This window comes from Gossypium hirsutum, chromosome A13, assembly GCF_007990345.1.
Source record: "Gossypium hirsutum isolate 1008001.06 chromosome A13, Gossypium_hirsutum_v2.1, whole genome shotgun sequence".
NCBI lineage: Eukaryota > Viridiplantae > Streptophyta > Magnoliopsida > Malvales > Malvaceae > Gossypium > Gossypium hirsutum.
Genome location: NC_053436.1, coordinates 39,354,733 through 39,365,414, shown reverse-complemented (window position 1 = coordinate 39,365,414; position 10,682 = coordinate 39,354,733). Strand labels below are relative to the sequence as shown.

The 10,682-nt window shown below is 32.3% G+C and overlaps 1 protein-coding gene across 1 annotated transcript; it reads left to right on the top strand.

Moving 5' to 3' along the window:
* Positions 1-3,874: 3,874 nt before the first annotated feature.
* On the top strand, positions 3,875-6,364 carry LOC107942655 (40S ribosomal protein S23). The gene is made up of 4 exons (XM_016876359.2): positions 3,875-4,036; positions 4,929-5,084; positions 5,181-5,307; positions 6,092-6,364. The coding sequence occupies exons 1-4, from the start codon at positions 4,032-4,034 to the stop codon at positions 6,230-6,232; spliced, it is 429 nt and encodes a 142-aa protein (XP_016731848.1). The 5' UTR covers positions 3,875-4,031; the 3' UTR covers positions 6,233-6,364.
* The last annotated feature ends 4,318 nt before the right edge of the window (positions 6,365-10,682 follow it).

Here is a 10,682-nt window from a genome sequence, read left to right as displayed (position 1 = left end):
CTCAAGGAACACTTGTTCGGGCTAGATCCTTTCTACATTTGAGATCAACGGATTACCCGTCTGGGCTAAATCCTTTTCTGCAACACATGTAGGATCTCAAGTCATGTAAGCCATGGTTTATCCATCGAATTTCCCTTTTTACTTCAACCGGGACATTTATTATCATATCATTATTATTGACATATTTCATGAATTTTCATGCCATCATTGTAACTAATATCATGCATTCATAACACACGTAATTAGGCATATTAATAGTTTGCTTAAAGTTATTCGAACTTACTTGGTATTCATCTCGGTTTCGCGTTTTGGTTATTCCGAAACCTTTCGTTTTCCTCGATCGACCTCTGAAATTTACTCTTCGGGGTCTATAACAATAAAATGAATCATCAATACCTCACATAATTCTTTTTGAGCCTAAATTTTACCCCCAGATAAAATGATCGTTTTGCCCCTAACCTTTCACATTTTTACGATTTAGTCCCTAGGCTCGTATAATAAAATGCATGCAATTTCTACCTTAGCCAAGTCTAGCCTATTGTTCTTTCCTATTATGGAAGCCCACATTTCTCCATTATTTCACATTTTTACCACATATTTTATATCTTTTGCAAAAAGGTCCTTTTAGGGATTTTTTTCATGAAAATCACCTAGAAAAAGATGTTTAACACACATACAACTTTCATATTCCTCCATAAACCATCAAAGAATAAACATTTCACACATGGGTCACCAACATGAACCCTAACTCAAAATATGGGTAGAAATGGAGAGAGTAAGCTACCGGGATTTCAAAGATGCAAAGAACATTAAAAACGGGGCTTGGGAGCACTTACTTTTGAGCTTGAAAATGTTGAAAACCCTACCTATGGAGGGCTTGAGAAATTCGGCTGGATGAGGGAGAAGAATGGTTGATTTTTGCCTTCATTTTCCCATTTTATTTCATTAATTAGCCAAATGACCAAAATGCCCTTAAGCCCTTTCTTTAAAGTTTTATCCATACATTCCCATTTTTGTCCAAAAACTTAGAAATTGGGAAAATTTCTCTTTAAGACCTTCTAATTAATAATCTAAAGCAATTTCATACAAATTCCTTCTAGAATCCAAGTTTTTCAATTTATTCAATTTGGTCCTTATTTACCAATTGGACACCTTACTCATAGAATTTCTTCATGAAATTTTAACACATGAATATTTTCATATTCTAGACCTCATAATAATCATAAAATAAATATTTTAACGTCAAATTTTTTGTCCCGAAACCACTATTCTGACTAGGCCCTATTTTGGGATGTTTACAATGCTAGGTTGATTTGCATCTGAGACGGCTCCTGTTGCATCAACGCCATGTCCTTTTGCATTACTCTCATGTCCTTTTGCAACGTTGTTGTGATTCTATCACCGGCCATCAGGATTGATGTAGCTCTTATACCCTTAATACAATCTAGAAAATTCAGAGAGAAAATTGACAGAAGAGGGAAGGAAAACAAAAAGGAGGGCATGAGAAAGAGAAGTGAAAGTATGAGAATAAGCCAATTCTTTTCATAACCACCTCTTTTTTCAGATCGGTGGTTAAAAAAGGAGAGGAAATATATTCTTACAACTATTATGACAACTCCAAAACTCCACATTTCATTACCAGGTCCGTCTACCCTTGATAACCTCCTTCCCCAAAACGTACCGTTTAATTAAAAGGTTCAAAACGCAGTGTTTTACAAAAAAAAAGGAACTAAAATTAACAGACTTTTAAATAGTGACTGTTGTTGACCGATTTTGACTTTCTTTTTGGTCTGCAACACTATCTGTTCCCTATCTGTCTTCCACGATGAATCATAGTCACCTCTTCCTCTTCTTTCTAGTTCTCTTTTCATTTTCTCAAGAAACTTCTCAAAAATCAAAACAAAAAATCATTCTTTAAAACTTTCCAAGCCCAATCTATAAATTTGACTATTGAACCATCATGAAACTTTGACCACGGTTTGTCCTCACTATTTCTAGCTTTTTGACCGTTTGGATTTTCGACAACAGGATGATTACCAATCAATTTACTAAACTAATTTAATTATGTTAATTAATTTAATTTCCTTTTGATAAAAATAAGAAGGAACGACCCTTAACAACTAGCCAACAAAATCAACTCCTAAACAAAGAGAAACTATAGAGAGTGAACATATATTTTCACTCTTTATTTAAAATAATAGATTGCCACTTAATTTAATAAATTTCAATATATTATTTGAATAATTTAAAAAATGCATTTAAGTCTTCAATTAATAATCATTAGAAATTTGATCTTTGAACATTTTTTTGAAAATATAAAAATGTGTAAATCTATGAACAACCTTATTCCCTGAAAAAAAATCAATATCTATTTAAAGGTAATAAAATTCTATTAAAATAATAGGTAAAGTATACCAATAGTCACTCAATTTTGATATAAATGACAAAACAACCGCTCAACTTTCAATTTAGTCAATAAACTTTCGAAAAATAATGAATCAGTCACCATTAACAATTTTTCATTACGGATGTAACAGAGTTGCCATTTTTCGTTACAAACATAAAGGAACTGTCATTTTCCATCCTTCTCTCCCCCTCCCCTCTTGTCTCCCTCCCCCTACCACCGCTCTCCTTTCCCTCTCCCTCTCCCCCACTATCCCCTTCCATCTGCTAACCCACCCACCCTTCAAGCCCCTTGCTTTTGTCTCCCAAAACCATGGTCTAGTTCTTCCCAACCAAAAATCTCAGTTAAATACATAAAAAAAAGGTCGCGTTCTTAATTTTTTTCCTCTTTAACAAGTTTCTAGATCACAAATGCTTTAATTTTTTTTATTTGGATTGGGTAAGACAGGTTAAACAAAACCCTTATTTTATATTTCATAATTTCGTTATCTTGTTGTTTCAAAATTCATTTGTTAGGTTTTTTACTTAGTCATTTGTATTATAGACAAATCACTGTGATTATTATTAGGTAAGATGGGTTAAACAACAATGACTGTTGGTGTACTTTACCTTTATTATTATTGGGTAATGAAGAGTTCGGGCAATCAAATCACTATGATTTCAAAGCAATCAGAAAATGATGGATTCCGTTTTAGAAAAGCTCAAATTCCTTAAAATTGTAAGCTCAAATCCATTTTTGTCAATAATTTATACATTTTTAGATATTCTTTTCCCTTTTTTTTCATTTGGATATGAGAAGAAAAACCTAGAAATAACTTCAAAATAACTTGTTTCTGTCATTGTTGTTTTTGCCAAATTTGTTAAAGCTTCCATTTAGTAAAACAATAAGATGATGAGAGAAAGAGAGAAGCTTACTAGTAGTGATGCGGGAAGAGGAATGAAGCAGTTTAACTAAAAAAAATTAAGAATAGGACCTTTTTTTATGCATTTAACTGAGATTTTTGGTTGGGAAGAACATGACCCATGGTTTTGGGAGACAAAAATCAATGGGCTTGAATGGGGGTGGGTTAGCAGAAGGAAAGGGACGGTGAGAGAGAGGGAGAGGGCCGAAGTAGGGGGAGGGACGATAGAGGAGAGGGAGAGAATCAGAGTAGGGGGATTGTTGGGAAGAGGGATAGGGATGGGAAAGGCGTAGTAAAGGGAGGGGGAGAGAAGGAGGAAAATGATAGCTCTATTACGTCTATAAGGGAAAATGGTTAATAGTGACTGATTTGTTATTTTTAAAAAATTTAGCGATTAAGATGAAAGTTAAGTAACTGTTTTGTTATTGAGATTAAAATTGTATAACTATTGGTTTACTTTACCCTAAATAATTAATACAAAATATTTTCAGCCCAACCCGACTTGGGACCGAGTAAAGTAGCTGAAAGCACCTATTTTAAATATTTATTATGGGTCCAAATTACAGCCCACTATATATCTATATATGCCCATCGTTTGTAGGGTTAGGGCCTTAAGCAGCAGCTTCGAGGTTTATACTTCAAACTTAGCGGCCGCAGATTTTTCTTTGTCTTCGCCTCAATCTCTCTGGAAACCCTCGCCGCAGTTGGAACAACCTCTCAGCCAATATGGGGTATGTTTTCTTGCTATCAATTTCAGCATAAACTTTTCTTAGCTTCCCTACCCTTTTTCTTTTTACTGTTAAGCTGATCTTGCTTGTTTAATTAAATGATTTTTTTATGAGAAGTATCGGTTTTCGGATGTGGGTTGTTGGGTCTCTAAGTCTTGTATTAATTCTACACTTTGAAAAAAAGATTGGGAATAATGAGACTTTATAGCTTTGAGTGCATTGCACCTGCTATTGATTTTAGATATTGTGTTTTTTTTTTTTGGAAATTTGATTGCTGGTTTAGGCGTTTTAGCTTTAAGATTGAAAGAATGAGTTGGAATATGGATTTTGGTTTATGATTCTCTGTATGAATAATGCTATGAGCTTCTTGAAAGCCAGAAAATTTTTCTTGTATTTGATTTTCCAAGGGTTTAGGAGTATTATATATGAATGGCAGTTGAACAATGCTTGTTTGAAATTACAAAATGTCGACTTTCACCTGAAGTGATACAAACTCTTTCTGTCCTCCATCAAACACTTTTAAAAGCTACATAAGATTTACGAAGTTTGATGTTTAGAATTTTATATTTTGAGGAGTTCTAATTTATGAGATTAAGGATAGATGGTAGACCTGTCAATTGGACGATGAAGTTGTTTTGGATCAGGTCAATTCGGGTTTTAGGATTTTTGGGCCTGTTTTGGGTCTGGGTTAATTTTAGGTTCAAGTTGTCTTTCAAGTTTTCTGGGGTTGGTAATTATGCATTTGGGTACATTCGGGTTCGGGTTGGATAGATTTTGGTTGTTTACTTTTTAGGGTCAAATTGTGTTGGGTTTGTTTGGTTCAGGCATTTTGGGTTGATTGAGTTCTTAGATTCGTTTCAAAAGCAATAGGTCTTATTAAGGGGTTTTCATTCAGGAAGACACGTGGAATGGGAGCTGGACGCAAGTTGAGGACCCACAGGAGGAGGCAACGGTGGGCCGATAAGGCATACAAAAAATCCAACCTTGGAAATGAATGGAAGAAGCCATTTGCTGGTTCTTCCCATGCCAAAGGCATTGTCCTTGAGAAGATGTAAGAATTCCCTGTTCTTTTTTTTTTCTTTTTTGGTGCTTTTGTTTTCATTGAACACTAATTCAATATATGCACTAATGGCTTTATAACATCCAGAGGTATTGAAGCTAAGCAGCCGAACTCTGCTATTAGGAAGTGTGCTAGAGTTCAATTGATCAAGAATGGGAAGAAGATTGCGGCATTCGTCCCAAATGATGGTTGCTTAAACTACATTGAAGAGAATGTAAGTAGAACTTAAGTGAAATTGTATGATATAATTTTTTAAGCGTGCTAAGTAGGCCTATCAATTGGACAAGTTGGGTTGGTTGTGGATTATATTATTTTAAATCGGACCAATTCAGGTTTTAAAAATATTTAGTCATTGTGTTTTGGGTCATTTTCATGTTTGAGTCATTTTGGGTCAGTGTTGTCTAGGTTTGCACCTAGGTGCCTACATCTCTTGCTTTAGCACTAGGCAACAAAAATGCTCATTCTTTCAAGGCCTCTCGCATGGCAATATATGGATTCTAGCCCTAAAGAGTGCCCCTTGTGCCCTTGACAACATTGATTTGGGTGGTTCAATTTCAGGTTTAATCATTTTGGATTTGAATGTTTAGGATTTTGGTCTATTTGGGTGTAGGTTTGAGGCTTGGGTCTCTTATGGGTTTTAGGCTTAGTTTAGCAATGCTTCTCATTTAGCAATGCTTCTCAGAAGTGTTTTTGGGAAAAAAGCACTTTTGGGGAGAAGCTAAAATTTTCAGCTTTTGAGAATTTTGGGTTAATTTTTTGCTTGGGAGAAGCACTTTTTTAGGTCATTTCAAGATTAGTTTGCTTTGTATCGATTCGTTTTGAGTTCAAGCTGTTTCAAGTTTAAGATATTGACTTCTAATTGTCAAAATGAGTTGTATCTTGTTTGGGTTGAGCTGGTCGAGTTTTCTGAGTTCGAATTAGAATTAGAATTGGCAAGTTTAATAATGTTAAGTGCATTAGGTTGCTGATACTTTTCCGATTATAATTGGCTTATGTAGGATGAGGTGTTGATTGCCGGATTTGGACGAAAGGGTCATGCTGTGGGTGATATTCCTGGTGTTAGGTTCAAGGTTGTGAAGGTCTCGGGTGTTTCACTGTTGGCACTTTTCAAAGAGAAGAAAGAGAAGCCTCGATCATAAATTTTGAGGGAGAGGTCTCATCGTGTTCTGTTAGTTCTATTTAGAATAAACTATAGAGATTTTTATTGCTATGTAGTTATTTGGTCAACCTGTTCACTTTATCTTAATTAATATTTTGTGCTTTTGTACTGATGTTGATGCTTTGATGCTTTGATGCTCTTTTAAACTGTTCTTTCCCCATGCAATGATTCAATCTAGTCCTTCAAATCATACCATTTCGAGTTGATACATTTAAAATATTTTTTCATATATTTTTATAATTAACGTACCAATAACATGAAATCACCTATCGTCAAATAGAATCACCACATAAGAACCAAAAGAAAAAAAAAAAACAAGAACTAATTGACGGTGGAGATCAATAATCAAATGAAAATAGTATTGGACATTTTGCACTTTCATGGTCTTAAGCTGTTTAAAAGTAGCATCCCAAGTAGGAGCTCAAATCTGCAATAATCTCTTTTCATCTAATCTAGTAGAACACCTAAACTGCAATTACGAACATCGATAAAAAAGGAAAAAAAAAACAAAAAACATAACAGCTTGATTTCCTTTTAAGGTATCATAACCATCTCTCGCTTCTTTAAGATTGGCCAACGAAGGACCCGGTTGCCCTGTAGTAAGCCATATTTGCTGCCTCTCTTTTCATTGTGTTCGGATACAATTATAGATAAACGCACTACGTATTGTTATTTATTATCACGTTTTGAAACAATGATTTAACAAATTAAAGATATTTCCAATTGAACGGCCAAAGATGATTTTTGATTTGCTGATTAAAAGAGATACTACTGATAACCATAATAAATTACTGAAGCACATTATGAAGACATGGAAATGTCAAAAGATTCAATACGGAGAGAAATTACTTGATTAAATTAACTAAATTAACTAAATAAATTAATTTAATTTCCAAAATTAAATAATTTTCTCAATCTAATTCTAATTTCATTAAATTCATAACAATTTTACTGTAATAGAATATATAATAAAAATATATTTAATTTTCTTATTTAATAAATTCATAATGATTAACTAATTTAATTCTATATTTGAATTTCAATTATTTAATTACACATAAATAATTTAAAGAATTTTAAATTAATTCCTAACTCGATTCTTGTATTTAGCAAGAAAACACATTCACTGTGGATAGTGATACGTGCGATCTATTTCTCTTACTTTATCGTTTCTATTCGTTGGTTCCACATGCAACTCATTTACAATTATCTTGAGCTGGTAGAGGGACGAATTGGACATATATAATTACGGCTCAGATAATTTATAATTAAGTTATGGCTTTTTGCCTATTAATTATAACATTTAGTCACGAAGTAATTCCATTAAAATATCATGACTGAGCTCTCCCTTATTCTAAACCATTATGAAAGCTACAAAATCGAAGAATATTTGAGAACAAAGTAGCTGAAACTCTTATCAGATAATAAATTTCAAGGACGAAATTTTCTAAAGAAGGGAGAGTTGTAACAACTCGTTTTCAGTGGTGTCGAAAATAGTAGTTTCGGGAACAAAAATCTGATGAGTGAGTCCATAAATATTATTATTCAAATATAGTATTATATCAAATTTTGATTCGCTAATTTTTATGATTTCAATTAATAGTTAAGACCAAGTGGTTTGTCCCTAAAGTAAACTAGTTTTAGAAAATGAGGTATCGGGACCTCATTTCTACAAACTAAGCCCATAAATATTTTTATTAAATATTTACAGAGCGATTATATAAGTATATTGAAAATTGGTTCAGAAGTTTTGATGTTTGGATAGTTAATTCAGGAAAAAGGACTAAATCGTAAAATTGCAAAAGTCAATCGCTATAGATTTTTATTAGTTAAATGGCTTAAAACTTTAAAGTGCAAAGGTTTGAAGGGAAATTTAACCTTAATTAAATAACGTGGATGATTAATGGCTAATGTTATGTATTTTATATGTTAAAAATATGTTTATTTATTAATAATTAAAAGTTAAATGATAAATAAAATAAAGGAATCATCATCTTCTTTTAGCTACACCCGAAATGAACACCCAAAACTGCATTTTTAAAGCTTCTCACATTCGGCAAAGCTTAGATTGATGCATGTAAATGAATTTCTTATCTGTTTCTCGTAAATTTTATGTTTTGATATCGTTGCAACTTAATCTAATTAAGTCGTACCTCCGTTTTCAAAATCGTTAAAGATTTCTAAAGTTTCCATTGATGAATTTATAATTTTTTTGAAGTTTGATGATAGATTTATATGCTTGATAGTTAAATAGGACTATAATGTAAAGTAATTTTGGTTAATTTTAAAGTTTAAGGATTAAATTGCTAAAATAATAAAGTTAGCATAAATTTATGTGAAATTCTAATAAACATGGGTTGCGTGAGAGCCAAGGAACATTCAGTTAGCTTAGTTTGATTTTAATTGTGTTAATTGTTTAAGTTCCGAGTTTAGGACTAAATGAAATAAAAGGTAAAAGTTTAGGATAAAAGTATAAAATTTGATTAATGGGTTAATTATGTGAATTTAATATTTAAAATTATTTCAATTGGATAATTAAATTAAATTATTATATATAGATCAAGAAAAGGATCAATCAATAGAGAAATGCAAAAAAGAAAAAATTGATGATTAGTCCTTGGAGTTGTGTTTGCTACAGAATTGGTTTAGGTAGTTTCTACTGGTGTCTTGGTTATAATTTGATATTAATGTTATTAATTGTACCTATATACAAATTGAGTTATCATTATAGTAAATAATTTGATATATAAGAAGTAGAAATGAATTATCTGAAAAGATTTCGATAGATTGAGTAAAAGTTTCATACGTGAGATTTCTATTTGAATATTTTTTCTGGATCAAGCACCTGATGTGTTGTGGACTCAAGTTAACATAAGACTCAGATTTAGCCTGGATTAGCTATCCGTTGTCGTTTAATACAGTTACTTAGCTCGGGCCAAGCTAGTTTATCTATGATGTCATTGGTTTAACTCGGAATGGTAACTTGACGCAACTATTTTGTATTTGATTAGCTCTTATGAGCATTATATGTTTCTGGACTTACGTACTGAGTACTTTTACAAAGATCCATTTACAAAGATCCATCGAAATAATAAAAGTTATTTGATACAGAATTGTTTCTACAAAGTATAATAAGTTATGAATTATGAATATTTGTATGTTTAAACATTACTGATTTGAATTTCTGAACCATATTGTAACAAGGTTGAAGTTCAATTGATTATATGCTCATAACTACTTAATAAACATATTAAGTAATGATGAAATGTACGAAATAATTATATGGAATTAGATTTTGAATGGAGAAATTTATATGAATTATTGAAACGAAATGTGATATATAGAATTATTATTTGTTATATATGTAAATGAAATGATAAAAGGAAACGTTTAGACGAAACGACTATATGAAATGGTGATATGCAATAGTTATATGGAATGATCACATGAAATGGTTAAGTGAAATGGTTATGTGAAAATATATGTATGAATTGGACATTGAATATAGATATTTGAAATGAAATGTGAGGGTTAAATACATATGTGATGGTTGGTTGTATACCAAAAGTGTTATTCATGTATAAGTTTGATATCGTGATTAAGTTATATGTTTTACATATGAACTCACTAACCTTGTGAGACTTGTGATGTGTATAGGTAATTAACTTGATATTGAATTATCTTGTAAAATATTTAATATTTCATCATTTACGGTAAGTTAAAGTGTAACACCCCGAACCCGAGGCCGTCGCTGGAGTCGAACACGAGGTGTTAACAGACTTCAAACCACTTAAAAAAAATTTCCCAGACAAGCTGCCAATCTGCGTACTAGTCGCTTTAAAAATCATATCTTGAGTTCTGAAACTCGAAATCCAGTTCCGTAAATTTTACCTGAAACTAGACTCATATGCCCATCTACATATTTTTTTCTAGAATTTTTGGTCTGGCCAATTAGTAGAGTTTATTAGTCAAAGTCTCCCATGTTACAGGGATCAACTACACTGACCTTTGCGCATTACGACTTAGATATCTCCCTTCACAGAGCTTCAATACTGATGCCGTTTGTTTCTATAGAAACTAGACTCAGAGAGGAATCTATACATATATGGAATGACTCCTAATTATCTCTGGTTAATTTATAATGAATTTCCAAAGTCGGAACAGGGAATCCAGAAACTGTTCTGGCCCTGTCTCACGAGAACCTGAATATCTCTTAAAATACTGTCCATATGATCATTTCGTTACTTTCCTATGAAAATAGATTCATCAAGGTTCGTTTATATAATTTATTCATTATTTAATTCCAATCCTACTATTTTTAGTGATTTTCCCAAATCTACATCACTGCTGCTGCCAGCATCTGCCTTTAAGGTAGACTTTACCTATTTCATAGTTTCCATGATTCAACTAGCCCTTTTTGCATAAATAGC

What these genes read in the sequence shown, in the direction of transcription:
- LOC107942655 (XM_016876359.2), top strand. An exon ending in GGCATTGTCCTTGAGAAGAT is followed by an intron (nt 5,085 to 5,180) that starts GTAAGAATTCCC and finishes TATAACATCCAG; the next exon opens with AGGTATTGAAGCTAAGCAGC. An exon ending in TAAACTACATTGAAGAGAAT is followed by an intron (nt 5,308 to 6,091) that starts GTAAGTAGAACT and finishes TGGCTTATGTAG; the next exon opens with GATGAGGTGTTGATTGCCGG.